General features: G+C 48.5%; 1 protein-coding gene and 1 long non-coding RNA gene across 2 annotated transcripts in view; one reads left to right on the forward strand and one right to left on the reverse strand.

The window, feature by feature from the left end:
• The window catches only part of ARMH4 (armadillo like helical domain containing 4), a 64,693-nt gene that overhangs the window by 31,654 nt on the left and 6,275 nt on the right, over positions 1 to 26,764 (forward strand). The window contains exons 4-5 of the mRNA XM_054972456.1: positions 1,327 to 1,593; positions 23,554 to 23,585. Coding sequence (XP_054828431.1) covers positions 1,327 to 1,593; positions 23,554 to 23,585 — 299 coding nt within the window. The remainder of the gene's footprint in view (positions 1 to 1,326; positions 1,594 to 23,553; positions 23,586 to 26,764) is intronic.
• LOC129324975 (uncharacterized) lies at positions 1,536 to 15,024 on the reverse strand. Its single transcript, XR_008596569.1, has 3 exons — positions 14,987 to 15,024; positions 3,884 to 3,934; positions 1,536 to 1,589 (listed from the first exon to the last, which is right to left on the reverse strand). It is a non-coding gene; the product is annotated as an uncharacterized LOC129324975 (long non-coding RNA).

Genomic DNA, 26,764 nt, shown 5'->3' on the forward strand with positions numbered 1-26,764 from the left:
TGGATTTTCTGAACTGCTGCCCACAAAAGTGCCATTTTCTAGCCATTGTCGCCTTGTAGCTGCCATCCATTCTGTTCCACCAGAGATCTTTCTATTTTTTGAAAAAAGTAGTTGCTATAGCGCTATCATCATCATCATTTATTACAGTATCAAGACCAATATACAAAACTTATGTTACCAAACCACTTATCAATAGAAAGAAAACCATCTGGTTTTAAAGAACTTTTAAAATACATTTCACGCTGTTTAAAAATTAAGGTACAAAATTTGACTACATGCCTTGTGATCATGTGGGTTTTGTCGGCTAAGAGCCAGCAGAGCTTTGCTTTATTTGTAGTTATATGACTGGGAATCCTATCTAATAGTGGAGTAATAATTTTTAGACGGGCCTCTCCATAAAATGGGCAACTGAAGAACATGTGCTCTGCAGACTCTACCTCTCCCAAAGGGTGTAGACAGCCTTTCTGCATAGGGGATTTTGTTGTACCTACCCTCAACAACCAAAAAGCAGAACACCTGGCCAAAGAAAATGCCCTTCTAAGATTATTTACTTCCACAGAGGCCAGATACTTGGCTGGCTCAAGAAAAGTACCTTTATCATTTACCAACACCCCCATTTTAGATGCACTAGAGAGGTCAAATTGGCGCTCTATGTTTTCTCTTCTTTGTTTAATTAACCCTTTGGCTTGTTCAGCCCCCTGAGTTAGGAGGAGCACTTGCGGAGAGAAACCTATTTTTGTAATATAACTATAAACGGCCTTAAGCCAGCTGGATTTAAATTCGTCATGGAGAATCAAGGGGAGGCTATAGAGCTATAGTGTTGGAACGCTATAGCGATATAACAACCATCATTTTGTTTAAAGGCCTTTGGTGACATGGCGGCGGGGCTGGGAATGGTGAGGACGGGGACGACTGAGGAAAGTGTGGCAAAAAGTCTTGTGTAGATGCTCTATTGCTTCTGCAGAAGGCCATGAGTCTCAGTGAGAAAGGCAGACCATAAATGTCATAATCACTGATTGTCAATCACTGATTGATCAATTGATTACTCCTGCGCTGCTTCTTGGACCTTTAAAATATTTATATTGTACTGTTTTATATTGCTGTTTCAAAATTGTAAAATGTGAGCATTTTAGTGTGTTTTACAGAATGTAATCCGCCCTGAGCCTGCCAGTTTAGGGAGGGCAGAATAGAAATTGAAGACAGACAGACAGACAGCATGCAGCAATTCAGGAGAGGAAGCTGAGCTATGGCATGGACTCTTATGGTACTGGAGGATGAAAACCTCTGCATGTTTCTCAAAATTGCCTTGGGTGGTTTTCTGTCTAGAGGAAGAGGAGGAGGAGGAAGAGGAGGAGGAAGAGGAGGAAGAGGAACCGGATGAGGAGGACGAGGAGGAAGATGATGAGGATGAGAAGGATGGCAATTTGGCGGACGAAAGCCTGGATGGAGACGCTGGCCAGTCCAGTTTCACAGTCCCTGGAGAGACTTCTCAGGACCCTTTGGAAAGCTTGGAGGATCCAGTTGGGGAGCTCTCGGGCGTGTCGTATCAGGTTCCAGGCGCCATTGAATGGGAAAGGCAGAACCAGGGCCTAGGTAAGCAAAACTCATTCTGTGAATGTTTCACGGCAATTCTCCCATAAGCTTGTACTCTTAACTCCTTTAAACTACCATAGTAGCTATGAAGTTAGAATGCTTGCAGGGGGGTTGAGGACTATTCCGTGTATTGCAAAGAGTGTCACCTGTGTGATTAGGGAGCCAGTGTTGTGTAGTGGCTAGAGTGACAGACTAGAATCTGGGTGACCCAGTTCAATTCCCTGCTCTGCCTTGGAAGCTTGCTGGGTGACCTTGGGTCAGTTATACATTCTCAGCCTAACCTACCTCACAGGGTTTGATGTAAGGGAGAAAAAGAAGAGAAGAGAATGATGTAAACCGGTTTGGGCCCCCATTGGGCAGAAAGGCAGGGTATAAATGAATTAAAATTAAAAATAAAAAAACAATCTGCCTATGGAAGAGAAATTGAGGGTATACGTTTCTAGCTCCTTTCATTGTGGAGATATAAGGGGAAAGGCATATCTCCTCAATGATAACAGATAGAGATTTACCTTTTTTAAAAAGGAATGCTGGGAATTCAGAGACCCTGATGCATATTTGGGTATAATGGTATATTGATATAACACTATTAACTTGCAGATTTAAAAAAGGAAAGAAAAGCCCTATGTAGTAGAAAGAAGAAATGGCTACTGTGGAGGAAATGGCTGTTGTGTCAGTGGAACCAGGAAAATCCAAACTTTCCCACCCACACAGCAGCCACCCAGGCTTTCTGGGATCTTTCCCAAAATGCCAATGTTTTTCAAAGCAAATTGGAGAAAGATTGGAAACCTATGAGGTGCAGAAATGCGCCATGATGCTGTGGTAGGCTTGCCAACTTCATCTTTGGAAATTTCTAGAAATTTGAGTGTAGATCCTGGGAAGGGAGAGTTTTGGGGAGGGGAGGGATCAGTGGGGTATCTTCTTACTATATAATTGAGTTAGCGTGTTTCAGACAACTCACTTTATACCCTGGTGCACCACCAGAGGGCGCTGCTGCAGAGGAAAGCCCAGGTAACTCACCATATTGCTCCAGAAAACATTTTAAGAGAAAGTGGCAATGCCTGCACCCTCTTCACCCAGTTGGGATCATTAGCGGAGCACGTAGCAAAGCCCATTGCCTGCCTTCACCTGTTGGGATCAGGCAAGGAGCAGGAGGTAGTGCTCACTCCTCCCTTCACCGTGCAGGGAACGGGTGGCAATGCCCACCCCCTTCACCCACCTGGGATCAGGCTTGGAGCAGGCAGCAATGCCTGCTCCCCTTCACCCAGCTGTAATCAAGGAGTGGAGCAGGTGGCAATGCCTGCCGCCCTTTACCCAGCCTGCATCAGACGTGCAGCACATAGCAAAGCCCACCACCCCTTCATATTGCTGGGAGCAGGTGTTAATGCCCACCCCCCTCCACTGGCCAGGAGCAGTGACAGAGGAGGAGGGAATACCTGCCTGTCCACTATCCCCTTTCTAGAGCCCGTTGTATTTTCCCCCACAATGGGCTTTGTTTCTAGTAATACGATAATATCCACCTTCCAAAGCAGCCATTTTCTCCGGATGAACTGATCTCTGTAGTCTGAAGATCAGTTGTAATTCTGGGAGATCTCCTGGCCCCACCTGGGTGTTGGCAACCGTAGGGAACCAGGAAAAAAAACCCCACTTTCCAACATCATTGAACTGAAGGCAAATAACACCAGTGGAAACATGCATATAATGTTCTATCAATAGAGTGATACTCAAGTCCTATTTTTTTTAAAAGAACGGATAAAGCCCTTGTGGCCTGGTCGAGGGGGTGTGGCTCCTGCCAGGGCCTGTGGCCGAGAAGCTGCAAGAAAACGTATCACGTGGAAGGCAGAGCGGCAACAAGGAATGCACACAAGCCTGTCTCGGTGTGGAGGCCGCCTTGCCTTTCTGGCTGAAAACAAAACAAACGACCAGAAAAGAAAGCATTTGAGGAAAGGTAGTTGGGACTGCGTGTCACCTCTAATTGGGCTTTAAATGGATTGCCGTTTAAGCGCTTGCCAATCCGGCTCAATTAACCGAAGAGCGCATCCGGCATAGATCCGACCCCGCTAGATCTTATCTGTTTAACAACCAAGAGCATCTATATTCCTAAAGGAATGTAAAGCTGTCAAGGGCCTAGACTGCTTGTGGCGCATCCTGGGGGTATAGATTTTGCTCACGGCGCCTTCCTAGCTACTCCTGTTTGACTGACAGAGATGAATGGTCCCAAAAACCAAAACCGTGCCTTGGGCAGGTCAACCCTTTTGTCAGTTACAGCTTCACGATCTCTGCAATGTGACACCTGTGTGCTTCCTGGTCCCTGCTTGCATCTTGAGGATAAAATCCAAAAGGTCTGAAAGAGAACAGATAACAAAAAGCAAGGAGGTTTGGATTATTGCTCACCAGCTGGCCAACTAAGAAAGGGCTCAAAGGTGTGTGATGGCATAGGACGTGCTGTCCTTTTAAGGGGGGGGACTTGTTCTTTCAAAAACACTGCAGGAGCCGATTAAGAAAGGAAACTTGACAGCTGTCAGGCTATGGATGACAGGCTATGGCAGACAGACCCCTGTGCCATCACAGCAAGAATCCAGGCTCTTGGTTAGAAGGTTTTATTCAGGAATCCAATCATGTCCACAGATATGTCCATAGAATTACTCAGAAGCAAGGTAAGCAACTAAGCAGTAAGAACAGGTTGACAGGAATGGCAACACGTGGGAAAACCCTTCCCCTTAACTCACCCATTTACTCCTTCCCCCTCCCATCAGCCAAACAGGACTTTTGGCGCGAACCCGTCCTGAGAACGTCTCACATATTGGCACTATCAAGTCTAGACACTGAGAAAGCAGATCAAAGTTGAAACATAGCAGCGCATGGGAGTGAGCAGTGTACAAGCTCAGAAGCACTGAGAGCGTCTACAGTCCGTTAGATAAGACACCTGCAGCTTCAATAAGCCTGTGAAAGCAAACCAGCTATGGCATTGGCAATATGACATCAAGTTATAGCATGAAACATTGGTTCAGAACAACAGGTCGGCATCAAACATGGCATGGATGAGGCACAGACATGACAACAGCTAGGTGGAAACCTAGGCAGTCTTCCGCTAGCAGAGGAGAATTGAAAATGGCATGGAAGGGGGAGGCAGACTATAGCAATCGCTGCTCGCACTCAACCTGTCCAGGGCTCAGGCAGCCAGGTTCTGGCACTGGAAGTAGCTCCCACTTGCTCTGCATTGGGCAAGGGTCACCTCTGTTGCAGCATGTTATCTCACCTGCGGAGGGAGAATTGCAAGAGTACCTTTGTCTGTGTCAAGGCAACGCCTGAACCTCTAAACCACAGGGTTGTATGAAGAGGGCTGTTCTCTTTTTCAGCCTCTTTCTTACAGATAAACAGCCTGAAGAGGAATCAGGGCCATTTTCACACATCTTTACATCGTGCAAAACTCACGGAATCTGGGACAATGACGTCAGAAATCGCGCCATGAAGACGCCCTCGTTCTGTGAGTTCTGCGCGATGTAAAGACATGTGAAAATGGCCCAAAAGTTTATTTGTTCCAGGTGTAAAGTCAAAACCATATATCCCAGCCAATGATCATTCAGTTTTGCCGTTTGAGACTTTTATTAAAAATCAATCTAATCAATCAGAAAATGATCAATATACAAAGATCATACAATACAAAAGACAATTCCTTATGTCAAAGATCAGAAGCAGATAAGCCCACATCATCCCTAAAAATAAGATACGATACAAATTTAAGAATCTCACCAAAGCACTTTCTCATGCGACAAGTGTCTGAGAGATTCAAGGGTCTTTGGAGACAGATCAAGATGGGTAGCCGTGTTAGTCTGTCTGTAGCAGTAGAAAAGAGCAAGAGTCTAGTAGCACCTGTAAGACTAACAAAAGTTATGGTAGGGTGTATGCTTTCGTGAGTCACAGCTCACTTCTTCACATACAGCTAGAATGTGAGTCCATCTGTCCTCATACCTCAGACACAACTGACTCTCCAAGATATAAGGACAGATATAAGGGTTTGGGGGGCATGGCTATCTAATAGAGGCTCAGTGATGTAAAACCCACTTTGGTTTGTCATTTCCAGTAGTCTGAGGGCCAAGCTACACATGACGAGTGACACTTGAACGGCAAGTGGATTGAGTGGAGGGCAAGTGAACAGGGAGGAATACACTTGCTGTTCAAGTGTCATTCGTCATGTGTAGCTTGGCCCTGAGAAGCCCGTGTTTAGCCTAGAAGAAATTTTCCCATTGAAAGGCATGTAACAAAGTTTGTTCTAAAAGGAGATTAAATTGTACAGAGATTTGTCTGGGCATCCTTCCAGCCTTTATCTTAGTTGTCTTTTCCAAGGATGTACAGCAGGAACATATCCGAAAAAAGAATATGCTTTGCCAGTATGAAAACTGATTGCCAAGTTTGCCCTTGTTCAATCAATCGATACCTATATCAAAGCATTTCCCCCTGCCCCCCTTGCTTGGCCCTAGCAGTGGTTTGGGGCAATGATTCTGTGACCCCGTCCTAGACTTTCACCCAGGGCGCCAGAATTACTACGACCGTCTCTGGCAAAGCCAGAAGGAAACCAGGTTTATGTTATGGATAAAGGGCACGCTTTGAATTCTCTGTTCTGCCCCCCTTCATCTTTGATTTTATTATGGTCTGCTTTTTAAGGGGAGGCATGAATGGGCTGTTCCAAACACTTGGAATGCAGTTTACACTTGCCTCCAAGAGTTGTGGGTTGAAACAATTTGGCAGAGTGTCTGTGAGATACCCAAGGGAGAAATTGGCTATTAATACTTCGCGGCCAGCAGGGTCTTCTCCAAAGGAAATAGAGGATCCAGAGGAGTTAGCTGTGTTAGCCTGTAGTCGGAAAATAGTAAAGAGTCCAGTAGCACCTTTAAGACTAACCAACTTTATTGTAGCGTTATTCATTTATTTATTTCAAATTTCTATTCTGCCCTCCCCGCAAGCAGGCTCAGGGCGGATAACAACATATTAAAATACAATAAAAATTCATCTGCATTAAAACATCATTAAAAAAGGCTTCTCGGCCTTTTGGCTAAGATCAAGTGTGAAGTGTATTAATACACATTTAAAACAGGATGGTGGACAGCCTTCACAGGGAGGGTTAAGATTTTATGCACCCCTTTTTTCAGGCTGGCGGAGGCCCAGCCTCAGCCATATGCCTGGCAGAACAACTCTGTCTTGCAGGCCCGGCGGAAGGATAGTACATCCTGCCAGGCCCTGATCTCAGCAGACAGAGCGTTCCACCAGGTGGGAGCCAGGACCGAAAAGGCCCTGGCTGTAGTCGAGGCTAGGTGGGCCTCCTTGGGGCCAGGGACCACCAACAGCTGTTTGTCCCCTGATCGGAGTGTCCTCTGGGGAATATATGGGGAGAGACGGTCCCATAGATACGCTGGCCCCAGTCCGCACAGGGCCTTATAGGTCTATACCAGAACCTTGAATCTGATCCGGTACTCCACTGGCAACCAATGCAGCTCGCATAAGAACGGTGTTATATGCGCCTTATTTGTCACTCTCGTAATGACACGTTCCGCTGCATTTTGTACCAGCTGTAATCTCCAGGTCAGGCTTAAGGGCAGCCCTGTGTACAGCGAGTTACAATAATCTAGCCTAGAGATGACCGTTGCTTGGATCACTGTAGTTAAGTCACAGGTTGACAGGTAAGGGACAAGTTGCCTGGTCTGCCACAGATGTTAAAAAGAGGATCTGACAACCGCTGGGACCTGTGCCTCCATTTTCAGGGAGGCATCCAAGATCACCCCCAGGCTATTAACCCTCGGAAAGAGTAAGCTTTCGAGAACCACAGCTGTCTTCATCTGATAGTGCATCCGATGAAGAGAGCTGTGGTTCTCGAAAGCTTATGCTACAATAAAGTTGGTTAGTCTTAAAGGAACTACTGGACTTTTTACTATTTTGCTCCAAAGAAAAGGCTGCTTTTAATGACTGCCTGGAGCATTGCTCAGGGAAAAGAAAAAAAAACTACAGTGAGGTGACAGTCTTCTTTACATGCCCTGGGTAATGCCGCTCGCCACTTTGGGTTAGGATTCGAAAGCAATGTCCCCCAATCCATTTTGGCTAGGGATCCTGATGGTGTTTTGCTATCTTCTGGGCATGGGTGAGGCTGTCACGGGTGTGTGTGGGGGGGAGGTAGTGGTGAATTCCCTGCATTGTGCAAGGGGTTGGTCTAGATGACCCTAGAGGTCCCTTCCAACCCTGTGTGTGAAGGCTCTTCAGCAGTACCCCTCCCCTCAGTTGCCCCTCAGTTGCCACAAAGAGTTTCCTCTTTGTGTTGTGTATGTTCAAGATGGTGTAGAGGGTAGCTTCTTGAGGGCAAAGGAAATCAAAACTCCTGCAGAAGCGCTGGCTTTTAGTAAACAAATAAATCATATTTTTTTGCTCTGGGGGCCAAAGAGAAGAGCATCTATTAGGAGAAGATTGCTCTATAAATATTGCTGTTGCTTCCAGTAATGGCATAATTGCTTCCAACCTCAGGCAACTGTTCTCTTCCAAAAAAAACCCCCTTTGAAAGCAGTATTCATTAGTAAAGGAGGATCAATACCATGGATATTACTGGATACTCTTTTTAGCTTTGATTTTTGATAAAGAAAAAACAAAGTTCTGTCTGATCTCAGAAGCATAAGAAAGGGCCTCCGAAGGACTATTTTCCATTAACCTATCCGTAATTTAGAAGCGCTGGAGAGACTCGGCTGTCAACATGGGCTTGGAGAGAACGTTTATTAACCCGCAGTGATTCATTCTCCGTTCCCCCTTCCCCTTCCTCCAGTCTTAACCCAGGTTAGACCGCACTGCTAAATGGCTCCCCATGATCATGTACATGGTTTTCTAGCGTGAGCCACATTGTACGGACTTGCCAGCTATTTTGGTGCGATTGCAGTTTGCTGAAAAAGGCATCCGAAGAATTATTGCCGGAGCCGGAAGCGTCCAGCTCATTAAATAATAATTAAGTGCCGTCAAGCTGCATCTAACTTGCGGCAACCACTTACGGGGTTTTCAAGACCAGAGTTCAGCAGAGGTGGTCTGCCACAGCGTCCCTCTGCCTGGCAGCCCTGGTGTTCTCCAGAGGGTTTGGGGCAGAGATCCTCTTAGCTCTTGGATTGGATTGGTTTTTGTCTCCCCATCAAGTACTAACAGGGCCAGCCCTGTTCAGGTTCTGAGGTCTGACCAGATCGGGCTAGCCTGGGCCAACCAAGTCAGGGCCTAGTTAAGTGCTGTCAAGTCACAAGTGACTTATGATGACCCCCACCATGAGGTTTTCAAGTCATGAGAGGAGCAGATGCAGTTTGTCATTGCCCTCCTCCACATAGCAACCCTGGTCTTTGTTGGAGGTCTCCCATCCAAATACTAGCCACGGCTGACCCTGCTTAGCTTCCAGGCTCTGATGGGATCAAGCTAGTCTGGGTTATTCAGGCTGCTGTATTTCTCAATACTCATTAGCTTTTCTCTGTGCAGCCATTTTGTAGCAGAATCTAACAGCGTCCCATATGGAACTGTGAAACTCCCCCCTCCAACTGATTTTAGCAGCCGCAGCAGCAACATTCGATTTATATATCGCCCTTCAGGAAAACTTAATGCCCACTCGGAGCATTACAAAGTATGTTATTATTATCCCCACAACAATCACTCTGTGAGGTGGGTGGGGCTGAGAGAGCTCTGAGAGAGCTGTGACTGACTGAGCCAAGGTCACCCAGCTGGCTTCAAGCGGAGGAGTGGGGAATCCAACCTGCTTCTCCAGATTAGAGTCCTGCCGCTCTTAGCCACTACACCAAACTGGCTTTCAAGGAATCAGAATTACAATAATGGGCTTCCATATATAACAATGATAATAATAATAACATTTGATTTATATACCACCCTTCAGGACAACAATGCCCACTCAGAGCGGTTTACAAAGTATGCTACCATTATCCCCACAACAAAACACCCTGTGAGGTGGGTGGCGCTGAGAAAGCTCCAGAGAGCTGTGACTAGCCCAAGGTCACCCAGCTGGCTTCAAGTGGAGGAGTGGGGAATCAAACCCGGCTCTCATGATTAGAGTCCCGTGCTCTTAACCAGTACACCAAACTGGTTTTCTCTCTCTCTCTCTCTTTCTCTTTCTCTCTCTCTCTCTCTCTCGCCAGTTAAAAGGCTCAAGTAATATGTGTGTGCAAAATGCCATCAAGTCACAGTAGACTTATAGCAACTCCATAGGGTTTTCAAGGTGAGAGATTGAACAGAGGTGGTTTGCTGTTGCCTGCCTCTGAGTAGCGACCTTGGACTTCCTTGGCATTCTCCCATCCAAGTACTTACCCTGGGCTGACTCTGCTTGGCTTCTGAGGGTCTCTCTACACAAGGCACCTTGGCATGTGTTGATCAAGTGTAGGGAGACACAATGTTAGTCGGAAAACATAGTTTAAAAAGACAGAGCCAGCGGAGATTGCTCAGAGGGTTTGTCAATTTATCTTCGCTTCCCGGAAGGCTCTGTCAATTTCCCCTCTCCAGACTAAAACGGTGTGGGATCACAACCAGAGGGCAGCGAGGAATGGAAATGGGCTGGAGCCCCTTTCAGAGCCAGGCTTGGACCTGCAGAGGTTAGAATTGGCTGAAGTTTCCCTTCTGGCGTTTCACAGCCCCTTCACACAGCTCCAGTGTACAGCAAAGCCTTTGCCCTGCTGCCGGCTCTGTCTTTTTAAATTACCTTTCCCGGTTACCATTGCATCTCCCGACACCTGTTCTTCACATGTCAGATGTCTCGTGTAGAGAGACCCTCAATAATAGCCCCAAAATAGCACAGTTGTCACTACTAGCAAGTCAAGCCCACCCACCCCTCATGTCTGATACAGAGCCGCAGAGTGTGGTTGAAAATTTGACAGCCATAACAGATGGAGTGATTGAGATTGACGGGCCATTTCAGGGCAGGAAAAGTATGTGTGTGTGTGTGTGGACGGCTTAATGTCCCCTGCCTTCCTAAATCAGGTCTGTGCATTTGCTATTTAAAGGTGAGCGGGAAGAGAGCTTCATTTTTAGAATTCCTGTCAGTCCCTGGCAGGTAGACCCCTCAAGCCCCTCCACAGTGAACACACATTGGTTCCAGCAGAATCAGATTTATTAGGATCATTGCAGTTCAGGTCTATTCTCCATCATGGAGCTTGGCAGAAGTGGCAATTCAAACCAAGCAATCTATGCTATAGTTGATTTTCCCGCGCTCTAAATGACAGTTAAGGTTTTGGCACGCAAGCCTACACGAGTTCTGTGAGAACCCATTCAGTTATGACTAAGCAGTAGGTATCCAATACATAATTCCCAGCATCTGGGAAAAGGAGTGAAAGCTGGCATGTAGACACACCAAGGTTGCAGCTAGACGAGACTCACAAATTTCTCTAAGGTAACAGAAGAGGCCCTTTCTGGGTCCTAAGGAAGTAACGTCTGCAATATGGTTACAGATGATCAGAGAGAGTTACACATCAATTTAGTAATAAAGCAATATAGCTTTAGCATATTGTAGCACAAGAAATATAACAAACAGACAACCATGGCACGACTGTCCACAGACATGACAGTTCCTAGAATTGCTGCTCCTCTATCTCCTTATGGGACCTCTCTCAGGCACGAAATTCAGTTTTACCGAAGACCTAATTGGAATGGCAGTGAGTCTCTACCTGCCCCCCTCCCCAGCCCTTTTCCTTAACACAGTTGTATAAAGTCATTTCTGGTTCATTATCCCCCGTTATCCCTTTCAAATCTTAATGAATAGCTGCTACTGTAATTACAGCATGGGTGGAAGCGGCACATTAGCACTGTACCATGTTTACAAAGCACCGGTATTTCTATTTCGGGGAGGAGTGGCATAATAATTGCTTTTCTGTGCAGTTTAGTGACAGATATTTTAAAGGCTCGCACGCAGGAGAGAGAAACCTTGACAGCTCTGATGTGCTTAAGGGCCAAATTATACAGAACGCCTATGGTTACTTTAACAGGAAGAAGCAACCAGGGGATATTGCAGCATGTGTGCGGTTTGAATCGAGGCCACAGTATTGGCTTTTTTATTTGGAAAAAAATCCCAGTTTTTCGGAGTTGTTTCCCCCAAAGAAATCTCCCATCGGCAATTTCCCCCCAGTTGGGTTCTGTTTGAGTGCCAGTTTAGTGTAGTGGTTAAGAGCAGCAGGACTCTAATCTGGAGAGCCAGTTTGGATTCTGCTTGAAGCCAACTGGGTGGCCTTGGGTCAGTCACAGCTCTCTCGGAGCTCTCTCAGCCCCACTCACCTCTCAAGGTGAATGTTATGGGAATAACAATAACACACTTTGTAAACAGCTCTGAGTGGGCATTAAGTTGTCCTGAAGGGCGGTATATAAATCACATGTTATTATTATTGTTATTATTGTTTCTTTATCAATGGCTTCCCGAGGGCTCGATTTTATTGTCAAAATAAGGAATTTGTGAGAGGAAGCATTAACTGCCTCTTTCATGTGATATCATGGTTAGAACCCTAGGAACTCGGTTCAAGTCTTCACTCAGGCCTCACTATGCCTTATACTTTCCCGGGTATGACACTTGTGGCCTGGGAATTAAATGCTTTTCAGACACGTGCAAGCCTGCTTCAGATTGAGACCACAGGCTTGCCAATTTTGGGCTGGATAATTCCTGGAGATTTGGGGGTGGAGCCTGGGAAGAATGCAGTCTGGAGAGGGGAGGGACCTCAGGAGGGTAGAATGCCATAGAGTCCACCATGGCAGCCATTTTCTCCAGGGGAACTGACCTCCGTAGTCTGAGGCTCTGTTGTCATTCTGGGAGATCACCAGGTGGAGGTTGGCAACCCTACCTGTGCAGCAAAACCATTTCAGGTTGGGAAAATGGCACGGTAGGAAGCCTGAAGACCCCATGGTCCCTGGGGTCCATGAGCCATGGTCCCTTAACCAGGCCTCTGTGCAACCGGGAAGCGAGACGTTCTCAAACCACATGTGTGAACCCAGCCTGGTAACAAACCCAAGAGCAGTGTAACAAGTGGTCTGCAGCCTGATTTGGGGGGCGTTATTCTCCCTTTCTCAGCAGTGCCTACCTTGCAGGTCTGTTTTGAGGATAAAGAGGATAAAGACCTTGCAGGTCAATTGTGAGGATACAGAAGTCTGTTGTGAGGACGAACCATGAATGCTACCCTGAGCTCCAGGGAGAAAGAGCAGGATAAGATAGACTGGCAACTGTCCAAACCTGTTCATTTCCCCCTGCCACCTGCATTATAAATATACGTTGGAAGATGCAGTACAGGATCCACAACATTGTCTGGTTGGATGAACCCAAAAACCTAAAATTTTGTAGTTCGTGTGTGTATGATAGAGTTCTCAGGTCCCTATACCTTCTCGGTGTGTGTGTGTGTGTGAGTGTGTGGGGACCCTGAACTTACCTGTTCAAATCTTCTCGTGTGTGAGCTCCCAGAAAGGTGTGATGATGTCACTTCCAGGAAGTGATGTCATTGCGCCGGAAGTAGGTGTGTTCCTGTGTTTTGCACAAGGCTAATCTGGCCCATTTAATTCTGGCCCAATTCTAGTCTCCTGCAAGGGGGGCAACAAAGTCATCTGCCCCCCATAAGTGCTGTCACCAGAATATGATCAACTATGGCCCCCATCCACTCTTCTTGGATTATGTTCAGATTGGGGAAATTGGAGGGGGCCGCCATCTGATAAGTTGTTTTAGGTATTTATATATTTATGTTTTAGTATTTTAAATCTTATTTATATATGTTATATATTTTAAATGCTCATTCAGTGTTTTATTGTACCCCGCCCTAAGCCTGTTCGCGGGGAGGGAGGGCTAAAAATCGAATTAATACATAAAATAAATAAATAAATTTAGGGCCAAAATTGGCCCCGGCAAAGCTTGGGAGCACGCTTGCAGCGGACACAATGACGACACTTCGGGAAGTGACATTGTCACGCCCCAGTGGGTGTGCTCCCTGTGCGTGCTTACCTGGGTTGCTTGCCCGTGGCAGACGATCCCTGAGGGTTTTGCCACCTCCCCCCAATTAAATGTAACAAGCAAAGGCAATCCCCGGTAAAGACTGGAAAACAGAACGGAAGCACCACCCGGGGATAACAGAACAATATGGAAGTGCATTCACTAAAGTTATACCAAATTGTGTTTAAAGTGACAGTGCTCTATGTAAACATAGAGGTTTATTTGATCTGCGTCACCCTCCGGGTTCAGTGAAATAATGAGACTGAACATGGTGGTCGTTTACAGCCCCGATGAAGTCCAAGTGATGAAATCTGCCGTTCAGCCGGCCTCAGCTAGGGCTGCCACCTTGAAGGATCTCCAATTTGAAAAAATTTGCAAAGAGCCTAAGGGTCATTTCACACATTATGCAGGAGGTAGTTTCAGGTGGGTAGCCATGTTGGTCTGCAGTAGAACAGCAGGATTCGATCCCAGTAGCACCTTAAAGACCAACGAGATTTCCAGAGTGTAAGATTTTGAGAGTCAAGTCAAACAGTGCCTGACTCTGAAAAGCTTGTACCCTGGAAATCTTGTTAGTCTTTGACAGGGCTTTTTTTCTAGGAAAAGAGGTGTTGTAACTCAGTGGGTTGCCAGCACAGGGGGCAACTCTTGGCAGGAGGTAGTGCCCCTGGTACCACATGTGCATGCGCAAAGTGCACACACACTCCCAGGACCACACAATGACATCACTTTGAGTCAGCTGGAACAAGGGGGGAGTTTTTTTAAAGTTTAAAATGCCCTCAGCAAAAATGATCACATGGCGAGTGGCCCCGCCCCCTGATCTCCAGACAGAGGGGAGTTTAAATTGCCCTCCACGCCACAGCACGGAGGGCAATCTAAACTCCCCTCTGTCTGGAGATCAGGGGGCGGGGCTACCAGCCATGTGACCATTTTCAAGAGGGAACTCCATTCCACCACGTTCCAGCTGAAAAAAAGCCCTGGTCTTTGAGGAGTTCTGGGGCTCAAACCTTCCTGTCACAAAAGGAGGAAACCCTAATTTGTCACAAAAAGCACACTGTATTTATTTTGAAAATGTAGAAACTGATCTGCTTTAAAGAGTCCTGAAAGCAGCGGGCAATAAGATCAAGGAAAAAGAAACCAAGCAATGGATTAAAAATGGTGCAAAGTGAATGCTCAGAAGTGGCAGAGGCTGTTGAAATAAAATTGGGAAAGTGGCTGGCAAACCAATGACTTTAGTGTACGCGTGGTATACATACAGTTGTGTGTGTGAATGGCCAAATATGGGAAAGGGCAAGCACGCTAAAAAAACATAGCACATATTGCACATAGCACATATTTTACACTAAAAAAACATAGCTGCAAAATTGTATCAGGCTCTCCATGAGCTGTGAATTATTTGGTGCCGTCTGCCAATTTGGCTACTTTGCTACTCACCTCTGACTCTCGATAAGCTGTACATTACTGCAATCTCCAGTCCCTCGTACAGAGATGCAAAGTGCTTGATCAACAGCACCTGATTCCTTCTTCGTTGCTCTGCTATAAATAGACCGAGTCCTCACAGCTCCTGACAGCTCCATCCAACCTCCTTTGGAAAGGCTCCATGATTTGGCAGGGATAGGTTTTTAAAAAAGGGGGGACGATAAATGCCCTTCCTCGTTTCGTAGCCTAGACTTAACAGTCTTAAAAAATGGCCATTATTTGTTTTCCTCTGCCTGCCACAGTTGTTCGCTGGGCGCCCTTAAACTTACTACAGAATAAAAAGACTAGACAAATGATTCGAACCTAAATAATACATTAGAATTACAGCCAGTGCTAAATTATCCTTTGCAAAAGATCTGTGGGGGAGAATGATTTGCAATGGGGCAGGACGTGAATGCGTTTAAGCTGCCCCCACCCCCATTTTCTGCCAGAAGATTTCTCCCCCTCCTCCTACCGCCTTTTATCCCATGCAGACTTCTAGATCCATACTCAAAGATGGGTATGGAAAAGGGTTGCCAGGTCACCCTACCCCCCAGGCGGGAGATCGGAGGCCTGGCACCTACCTGGTCTTCTCCAGGTCATGCACACAAATTGGGTGGGTGCCCCTGGCCCACACAATGACATCACTTCTGGGAAATGACATCATCACACGGGCCAAGGGCAACGCTGGGAGTACTCCCGCGCTCCGCAGGGGGCTGAATCAGCCCGATTCAGGCCCGGTCCAGGCTAAATCATGCTCGGAACAGGCTGGATCGAGCTACTGTGGAAAGTGTTCCCTGGCTCCACAGCGGCCTGATCCGGGCACAATCCTGCCGGATTTGGCCACGATCCGGATCAATTCAGCCCAGATTTGGGGTGATTCAGCCCAGATTGGGCCGTTGTGGAGTGCGGGAACACTCCAGCACTCTACAGTGTACCGATCCAGCCTGATTTGGGCCAATTTGTGCTCAGTCTGGGCTAATCTGGTCCCGATCAGGGCCGATTCAACTCTGGGAGCACCCTGTGCAGCCCAGAAGCGCACTCTGGGAGGCATGTCCACCCTCCCCCCCGCTGGCCAGGTAAGATGGGGCAGGGGCAGGGGGAAGAGCGGAATCTCCCACTCCCAGCAGGAGACTGGCAATCCTAGTGTGGGATAAGGTTCCCATACTGACAATCTCCCAGAATTACAACTGATTTCCAGACTACAATGATTAGTTCCCTTGGAGAAAATGGCTGCTTTGGAGGGTGGGCTATACGGAATACATCCCAGTGAAGTCCTTCTCTTTCTCAAACCCTCCCCTCCGTCGGATCCACCCCCAAATCTCCAGGAATCGGCCCAATCCAGCATTGGCAACCATTGTGTGCAACCTCTTGGAGGGGGCGAGAACGGGTAGGTGTTTAGGGGAATAGCTGTGAATGGAGAGAAAGGTTAAGGACCAAGCATCCTTCTCCATTGCACATTTGGGAGAAGGCAGAGCAATTGGAGAAGCAGCCATCGATACCTGTAGTTGCATGGCCTAACTCCCTTGTGGGTTTCTTTTACCTGACAAGATAAGAAAAAAGGGAAAAAAGGCAGCACATAGATATAAAGAAAAAAGAAAAATAGGAATAAACACCAATTTTCTCTGAAAGATAGAGAAGTGTTATATATTATACACTAACTCCAAAATTACCAGGAGTAAATAGTTCTCCTTTCCCTCTAAATATTTTTTTTGCCTCTTAATCTTCAAATGCACAAACGATCGGTTCATTTCTTTCTGTTTCCCACAAAAAGTCTATAAGGGGTTTCAAGGTAACAATAAATTTAGCTAATAATAATAACAACAACATTCGATTTATATACCATCCTTCAGGACAACTTAGTGCCCACTCAGAGAGGTTTACAAAGTGTGTTATTATTTTCCCCACGACAATCACCCTGGTCGGTGGGACAGATTGAGAGAGCTCCGAGAAGCTGTGACTGACCCAAGGTCACCCAGCTGACTTCCAGCGGAGGAGTGGGGAATTCAACCTGGTTCTCCAGATTCAAATTTCTCCAGATTAGAGTCCTGTCACTCTTAACCACTACACCAATGCTCTTAACTACTTAACCACTACACCAAAATGTCTTTTTCCTAATCAAAGATGTAAGTTTGGCCATTTGTGCAAACTAGAGATGGGCATGAACCAAAATATGAACCAAAGTTCGGCACGAACTGGGCCGATTCGTGGTTAGTGAACTGGCGGTTCATCAGAGCCCATTTCTGATGAACTGCCATGAAGTTTAGGCTGTTTCATTTGGTTCGTTTTTCGGTTCGTCACTGCAGACAGCTTGGCTCCAATCAATCAGTTTCCTAGGCAACAAGGGATGGGCTTTCTGCAGACCTTCTGCTGACCTGAAAGTGATGATTTGCTGACCTGGAAATGACATTTTCACGAACCAAACAAACCAGCTCGTGAACCAGGGAAGGTTCGTGAAAGTTCATGGTTCGTGAAACACAACGAACCACGAACCGCATGGTTCTTTTTTTACCGGTTCATGCCCATCTCTAGTGCAAACTCCATCATCTTCACCAGCTGGCATTATGTCTGTACTGCCAAAGAGGTCCCGCCTATCATGACTTTCCAAAGGTGTGCCTCTGAGAAAAAGCCTGCCTTTCTTTTTTGGCATGCAAAGATGGTTCCCTCTAGTTGGCAGCTCCCTCAGTCGTCCCCGTGCACCACCACTGGTTTACATGACACGGGAGCTGGGGACCCTAGCCATCTCCGGGCCTCCACAGGCACAGGCACATTATAGGCAGTGGGTCTTTTTGCTGCAGCAGTTGGAGTAAATGTATTAAATTGAAAAATTTGGCCTGAAAGGTAAGGCCTCAGGGCAAGAGACGTCTTTCTTTGTGGCAAAAGGGAGCAGAGAAAGATGGCAAAGGCACCGCTCGAAGGCCTCCATTGTTGCTCTGGAGTGGCTAATTAGGCGATTAACAATATGAAAAGTTGACAGAAGAGGCTGAGGGGAAATGAGTCTCCTCTAGATTTCTGAAGTGAAGGAGGAGGGGAAGTGGGGAAATGCCCCTGGGAAAGCCATTTGACAGCTGCTTAAGGAGGTGGACGAGAGCCTGCGGGCCGGATAGGTGGTTAATGTGCTGCCGTGCTCTTGCTGAGGTAAATTCCGAGTGCGTTTGAGGACAGAAGGCGTGGTGCAGAGTAGCGGATCTGTGCTTGGTGGTTCTGGAATGGGGGGGGGGGTTGGCCTATTCCTAGCAGGTTGCAGCTTTTCCCGACATGAAGTGAAAAAATTAGAGCTCGAAGCCCAACTCATGGACTAAGATGTGGCGACCAAGAGCAACAGATTTGTTCTGTTTTCTTTTTAGCCCATGTAGCACCTTGTATCTCCTGCACCTTTAGGGGTGGTGATTTAAACCAGAGAAATGGTATAGTCAGTAAAGGGTCAAGCTCTTTCCTTCACAGAGTGGCCCTGAGCTGATTCTTTCTGCCCCTGTGGTTGCTATTAGCTTATTTATTTCCTAGAAGGCCAAGGGGGTCTGATATCAACTTTGCCCTGTGCGGCAGCAGGTCCTGTAGGACTTTCTAATAGGGTTGCCAGGTCCAGGTTGGGAAATTCCTGGAGATTTGGGGGTGGAGCCTGGAGAGGGTGGGGTTTGGGGAGGGGAGGGGCCTCAGAATGGTATAATACTATAGAGTCCACCCTCCAAAGCAGCCATTTTCTTCAGGGGACCTGATCTCTGTCACTTGGAGATCAGTTGTAAATCGAAATATTGTTGTTGTTGTTGTTATTCCGGGAGATCTCCAGCCACCACCTGGAGGCTGGCAACCCTACTTTCTAACCAGGAGTGGGCAAAAAAGACCTTGAGATTGTGGCCTGAAAGATCTTTTTTCTCTTCCTGCTATTTTGTTTCTTTTAACATCTAAACTGATGAAGAGTTCTGGAGAACTCAGAAACTCGCAAAGTTTTTTGTCATTTTGGTTATTTGTTCCTTTGGGCCATCTGTTCCACCTGCTATCTATATACACTAGGGTTGCCAGCCCAGTGCTGGCAACTGTTGTGACACCGGGGGAGGGGGAAACCTGGCAAAACAGTGTTGTGCAATGCTTTGACATCACTTCCAACCACATAACTGGAAATGACATCACTGCATTACGTGGCACTGTTGCAAAAATAGCAAGGTCAGTTTGACTTAATGCGGGCTTATTGCCCAAATACTACACCAAGTTGGCGAACGTTGAGAGGAAAAGATTTTATTCGAGGAAAAAAAGGGGTACAGAGTTTCAGGCAAATAAAAACACTCTGAGCCCACCTTAAAAATGGTGGGGAGGATCTTTTATACCTTGCCTTTCTGACACAAAGCCCACCTTCTTGCGGAGACAGAAGGCCCAGCCTCTTTTCTCAGCTCTAAATGAAACTTTCCATTCTTCCTTATCTAGCTGATTTCAACAGACAGTTGTTTATTGCTGGCTAACTTATTCTCTGCACAGTTATACATTCAAGGCCAGGCAACTAAGCTGCTTTGTATTTGAAGCTAGCTAGAAAAATGGCTGTGCTTTTGCTCACAGCACCGTAGCATTTCCCTGAAACTATGGTAAAAAACCAGAGATCAGAGAGATCCCTAGAGCGTTGCACAATATGGCGATGTCCAGGGCCGGCGCGCCCATGGAGGCCAGGTAGGCGGTGGCCTCGGGCGCGAGGGCATTGGAGGGGCGCCGGAGGACGTGTTGGGGGCAGAAGCTGGCATGACTGGGCTGCAGCTACTGCTGCAGCCAGCCAGCCCCGTGCTGCTGCCGCCGCCAACACACGCCCCAGCCGGGCGCAGCCTCCATGAGCCGCCCCAGAAGCGGCTCGCGGCTTCTGTGCCCAGCTGGGGCGCGTGGCGGCAGCGGCGGCACGGAGCCGGCTGGCTGGCTGCAGCAGCAGCTGCAGCCAGCCATGGCAGCTCCTCTGCACACTCCTCCGCCCCCACACGCCCCAGCCAGTCGCAGAAGCTGCAAGCCACTGCTGGGGTGGTGCACAGAACAGCTTCTGCGCCCAGCTGGGGCGTGTGGCAGCGGCGGCAGCATGGGGCTGGCTTGCACGCTCCTCCGCTCCCACACGCCCCAGCTGGGCGCAGAAGCTGCGAGCAGCTGCTGGGGCGGCGTGCGGAGCACGGAGAAGCTTCCGCGCGCCGCCCCATCCATCTTGTGCTGTGTGATGACGTGACGTCATCACGCAGTCAGAGGTGTGCGTGCGCACAGTGCGCGTGCTCGTGGCCGCAGGCGCCAGGAACTCTGGCGCCGGCCCTGGTGATGTCATTTGCAGGTTCCTAGCCAGAAAAGACATTGTGGTGTAGGCAGGGCTTTTTTTCTGGGAAAAGGGGTGGTGGAACTCAGGACTGCACAACAACGTCACTTGGGGTCAGCTGGAACAAGGGGGGCGTTTTTTAAAGTTTAAATCGCGCTTGGCGAAAATGGTCACATGGCCCGTGGCCCTGCCCCCTGATCTCCAGACAATGGGGAGTTTAGATTGCCCTCCCCATTGCTGGAGCGGCACGGTGGGCAATCTCAACTCCCCTCTGTCTGGAGATCAGGGGGCGGGGCCGCCGGTCATGTGACCATTTTCAAGAGGTGCCGGAACTCTGTTCCACCGCGTTCCAGCTGAAAAAAAGCCCTGGGTGCAGTGCAATGCCGCCTCCCCTCCATTTGTCCCCCTGAGCACTAGCAGAGCACATGGACTGCCAGCGTGGGACTCCCTGCTCACAATGGGCATCTAGCATCCCTCATATACACAACGGTGGCTCAAGAAGAGATGCTGCCTGAGAGTGCCCCTCTGTGCTGCTGCCTCCTGCCTCTTACAACTATTCACCCGACTCCACGTCATCCACTGCCCTCAACATTCCTGCCCAGTTGTCAGAGCAGCTAAGCATTTTGCCATTCCCATTCCTCCGGGAGCAATACGGCCAAGTGGCAAGCCATGCCAGAATTGTGTAATTAGGCCAGAACTTGGGAAGCACCATTGGAAACATATGCTTGCTATGTTGTCTTTCAAGTTGCCTGGCAAACCAGAACGGAAGACGCATTAGCTGCTCTGGCACCTTGGTAGGTCAAGAAGAGTAGCTGTGTTAGCAGGGGTCATTTCGTAGAAAAAGAGCTGGAGGAACTCATTAGCATACATCATTAGCATAAATCATTAGCATATGCCATGCTCCCTGACATCACCAGAAGTGTCTCATTAGCATTTGCGTATCCCATACCCCCTGACATCACCTATCCTGGCTGTTTTGGACCCAATCCTGGCCATTCAGGGCCGAAATTGGGCTGAAAATGGCTGAAAAGGGGCCCCAAATGGTCAGGATCGGGCCGCTGCTGAGCGGGAGAGTGATCCACCACCCGTCAGAGGCTTGATCTGGGCTGTTTCGGCCCCAATCCAGGCTGAAACGGGCCCAAAATGGCCGAGAGTCAGGTGGGCGGGGCCACCTGACATGTGACTTCTTTGAAGAACTGCCAGAACTGTGTTCCAGCGCGTTCCCCCTCGAAATGAGCCCTGTGTGTTAGTCTGTCTGAAGAAGTGAGCTGTGGCATACAAAAGCTCATGCCGTACCACAAATTTTGTTAATCTTATTGGTGCCACTGGACTCTTGCTCTTTTCTACTAGCACCCTGGTAGGTAGCAATGGCTACCTACCATAGATAGCTAGGCAAGGGCAGCTGAGATTTCCACCCTCCCCCCTATGCCGTCTGAGGCTATGGCCTCACCTTGCATCACAGCAGAGCTGGGCCGATTCCAGATGGCCAGAAATTGCAGTTTTTCTGCGGAAATAATCGCTTACCGGCCACACGTTCACTTTCGTCTCCATCCGCTTTGTCTCGCAGCGTGCCGTGCCGTCCCGCTTCCTGATGTTCGCACGGCCAACTGAGGTACCCGGGATTGGTTGTTTCCTCCCCGTCACAGTTGACGTCGGGGGCCTTCATTGGTTTGCATTTCAGTTTTTTAAAAAAAATTTTTTTACGTGTTTTGCGCAAATGCGCAAATGTGCAGGTATGCGAATACGCAGCATCAACTTTTGTGCATTTGTGCATATGTGCATTTGTGCGCATTTGCACAGTTCGATGTGCGCAAATGTGCAACTGTGCAAATGGCACCCGGTTTTAAAAAAAAAAATTAAGGGAATATTGTTGCCAGCCGGCCGGCAAAGAAAGGAGGGAAAGAGGAGGGCCTCTCCACGGCGACGAAGCGTCCAGAAGTGTGCAAACCCGCAATACGGTGTTCACACCGTCCGCTTCTGGAGCACAACACAGCGCCATGAACCGGAGGTAAGCAGGGACGGGACATTACGGGTTTTTACGAGTGAGGTCGCTGGAAAAGTGAAAGCACTCGCTTTATTTGTGCCTGTCTGGAATCGGCCCTGGCTGTGTTTGCGCAGCTCCAATCCTTGTGCAGTTCTTTTTTTCTTTTCTCTTTAATGGCTGGAACTGGGTAACTGTATGCTGGCTGAACCTCCTCCATGGCTAGGGTTGCCAACTCTACATTAAAAAATTTCTGGAGATTTAGGGATGGAGTCCGGAGAGGATGGGGTTTGGGGAGAGGAAAGACGTCTGTAGGGTAAAATGCCATACAGTCTGTCCTTCTCCAGGGGAATTGAGCTGTGATGCCTCAAGCTGAGATCTCCAGACCCCACCTGGAGGTTGGCAACCCTATCCACAGCCTGAACTCATTCTCCAGTTCAAGACTCGCTGCAGTTTGATTCCTGACACCGGCTGCCCACAAACCTGGCTCCAATATATTGCAGGCACTAATAATTCTCAAGTGCTGGGATCTCCCATTGAACTGTGTTGCCATTTAGACCTTTGGAATGCATGCCAAATAGGGGCAAGGTTTTGGTCAGCGTACAGGACCGGTTCTCCATTCATGCCACCGAGGCAAGGCTCTGAGGGACTGGCAGTGCTGTTGAGGCTCGGCTTGCCTCTCGTGTGCCGGCCAGTTACCGCCCGTGTCTTCCTCGCCAACGTCTTCAGAGGTAGATGGTGCATTTCCCCCTGTGCTTGGGTTAAAATCACCTCTCCTTGCCAGGTGAACTGGGGTTGACCCTGAATTTTTGTTCGGATCAAATGCAGGAATTCCTCTTGGGTTATATGTACGAAGTAAACATCCATGTGATTTCAAGGGAAGTAATTATGGTCAAATAAGCCAGGTGTGTGTGTGTGCGCTTTGCATACTTAAAACGAACCATTGATCGAGTTGGGTTTACCTCTCTTACACCACCCCTTTGTCCGCAATGGTGTCCCAAAGCTGCTTACATCTTTCTCTCCTCCCGTTTAATCCTCAGAGCCACCCTGAGAAGTAGGTTAGGCTGAGTGGCTGTGACTGGCCCGAAGTCACCCAGCGAGCTTTCACAACAGAACGGGGATTCGGACCCCTCTTTTCCAGAACCCAGTCTGGCCCACTAACCCACCACGCCATGCTGGTTTGGCTCTTCTGAAATGTTGTAATGAATGACTGCTTGTGCTTGTTAAGTGTAATTTTTTTGTATTTTCAGCATTAAGACTGCGATTAACTTCTGTCGCTGTTGCTTTTTCTAGTGAGAAACTGGATGAAAAAGCTAAAAGACAAGGTAAGTGACTCTTCCTTTCACGAGCTTTGTTTGAAAAGGAAGCAACGTTTTTGTTACTTTCCGAAGTCTGAGTTCGGAAATGACGAAGTGCGAGACTTCTGGGACGTCTTGGAGTCAAGCTACAAGTGACGCAGTTCATGTGGTGGGTCTATGCAAGTTTGCTTGGGAAGTGTAGTCGGAGACTCCTTCCCATAGCAACTGCAGCAGCGGCAAAGCTCCATCTGCTCGGCTCCTCTCCTCTCCCCCGCCTGCTCCTGGGCGCTAGGGGGCTCCACAAGGAGGCTGAGCCGTGGCACAGAGGCCTGGCTGGCTGGCGGCTGGGCTGCGGCAGTGGCGGGGCTGCTTCTTCTTGCCTGCCTGCCTTCCCTCCTCGCTTGCAGGAGCCGGGGCTCCTGCACGTGCAGGTGGATAGACACGCCTGCCGCAGGGCGGGGAGAGTGGCAGTGTGGTGGGGCGAGGATGGAGCCGGGTGGGTGCAGCCCCGCACTGCACTCCTGCGTCAGGAGGCGCCCGGCAACCATGCTCCACTCTGCACAACTCCAGCAGGCCACAGGAGGACAGGCACGTGCCGCCCTCCGCTGTTTCTCCCTTGCCACCACCCATCCAGAAGGTGTTATTGAGCTCCAGCCCACCCCTCCAGCCAGGCCACGTAAGCTGCCACGTGCAGGCACCGGGCAAATAAAGGGCAGCTGAAGCTTCGCTGCTGCTACAACTGCTATGGGAAGGAGAGAGTCTCCGACTACACTTGCGGGGATGCTCAATTGCGCTTCATGTGAACTGCATCGCTTGTGGCTTTCACTTATGGCTTGACTCTTGGGGCGGGGGTTGAGAGAAAAATGTATATCTGTATGGGAAGAGCTATGACTGCTCCTCCTCCTTACAGAAGTTGCTTGAAAGGGATGAGACAGGGGTTCCTCAGCTGTCTTAGGCCCTGGAGTTTCTGAGACTGTGCCCCCCACCCTCTGTGACTTTTTTTCAGCCCCCTGCCCCCTCCCCCAACGATCCCTAGCAATCTTTCGATGAAAGGTGCTGGATCCAGACTTCTTCTCCAGGGCCAGACACAGATTTTTAGGAGTGTCTGTGGCTCTATCAGACGCCACATCTTATAGGACTTCCTTCAAGAATTTTGTCTAATGCTACCATGAACATTATTCAGCATATAATTTGATGTCTATGGATGTGACAGCAGCACGGCTTTTTTATGAATGGAAGAAGTATCATATATTGTATTAAGGACTGTGTTTGTTGGTTACTATTGTAATTCTTTTGTTATACAACGGGCTAGTGCAATCCTACTATATAAAAGGCTATGCGTATTCAAGACAACTCACTTCCTACCGTGGTGCACCACCAGAGGGCACTGCTGTGGAGGGAAGCCCAGATGAGGCAGCCAGACCTCCAGAGATCGTGCCGTGGCAGGAAGCCCAGGCTGGGATCAGGAGTGGAGCGGGTGGCAATGCCCAGCCCCTGCCTTCACCTGGCCGGGATCAGGCATGGAGCAGGAGGCAATGCCCGCCCCTTCTTCACCCAGCTGGGATCAGGAGCAGAGCAGGTGGCAATACCCAACTCCCGTGTTCACCTGGCCAGGATCAGGCATGGAGCAGGAAGCAATGCCCACCCCTCCTTCACCCAGCCAGGATCGGGAGCAGAGCAGGTGGCAAAGCCCAACCCCCGCCTTCACCTGGCTGGGATCAGGCACAGAGCAGGAAGCAATGCCCACCCCTCCTTCCCCCAGCCAGACGAGCAGAGCAGGTGGCAATGCCCAACCCCTGCCTTCACCTGGCCAGCATCAGGCGTGGAGCAGGAGGCAATGCCCGTACACCATTCAACCTGCCTGAATCAGGTACGGAGTAGGCGGCAATGCCCACCCACACTTCACCCGGCTGGGATCAGACACAGAGCAGGAGGCAATACCCACCGCTTCTTCACCCAGCCGGGATCAGGTGGGGAGCAGGAGGCAATGCCCGCACCCCATTCAACCTGCCTGAATCAGGTACGGAGTAGGCGGCAATGCCTCCCCACTTCACCCAGCCAGAATCAGGCGCAGAGCAGGAGGAAATGCCCACCCACACTTCACCCGGCTGGGATCAGACACAGAGCAGGAGGCAATGCCCGCCCCCCCCTTAATCCAGCCAGGATCAGGTGTGGAGCAGGAGGCAATGCCCTTCCCTTCACTCAGCCAGGATCAGGCACAGAGGAGGTAGTCATGCCCCTCCACCTTTATCCAGCCTGCATCAGTCACAGGAGGCAGTACCCGCCTGCCCGCCCTCTGCTTTCTAGAGCCTATTGTATTTTTTTCCCCACAGTGGACTTTGTTGCTAGTATTGATATATCTGATTGCCAATAACACTTTCTGTTGTATACTCCAAGTATAAGATATAGGAATCGCTATATGTCATATTTGATGGCATTAGCACTTTAATACATTATATGGTATAAGTGAGCTTAAGGTTCTTTGCAGGTATATCTACTTTATGGACTAACCAGTTGTATGCAATGAAATACTTTTTGAATGATCACAGAAATTTGCATAAAATAGACTTTATTATAGATTTTGATAGTCTAAATTCTTTCTTAATTAGGTTTCATAGTATTGTTCTTTGCTAGACTTTCCTATTCGTGATAGTCTCCAGGTGGTAGCTGGAGAGCTCTTAGAATTACAAATCTTCAGCCACAGAGATCAGTTTCCCTAGAGAAAATGGGTGCTTTGGAGGGTGGACTCTGTGGCATTTTACCCTGCCAGGGTCTCTCTGCTCCCCAAATCCTGCCCTCTCCAGGCTCCAGCCCCCAAATCTCCAGAGATTTCCCACCTTGGAGCTGGCAACCCTACCTTGGATAGCCCTCTCCTCTACGAGAACCTATTCCTCCTTACACATCCCCTGTAGGCAATGTGGCTGGTGCTATATTGTATGAATCTGCTCTGAGATGGTTGAAATGCACCCCCGGACAAAAATGAATAGAAATGCAAAATATGAACTCAACAAAGGGTTTTTTATTATTTTTTTTGCAAGCACAGAGATCATGTAGTGATGTTCAACAGAGAAGTGCATTTTTAAAAATCCCGCTCTTCCAAAGAGTTTAAAGCAGTGTACATTGTTACCATTGCCTCCATTTTGTCTTCACAACATCCCTGTGAGGTAGGTCAAGCTGAGAGAAGTCACCCAGTGACCCTTCATATT

The sequence above is a fragment of the Eublepharis macularius genome, chromosome 2 (genome assembly GCF_028583425.1).
Source record: "Eublepharis macularius isolate TG4126 chromosome 2, MPM_Emac_v1.0, whole genome shotgun sequence".
NCBI lineage: Eukaryota > Metazoa > Chordata > Lepidosauria > Squamata > Eublepharidae > Eublepharis > Eublepharis macularius.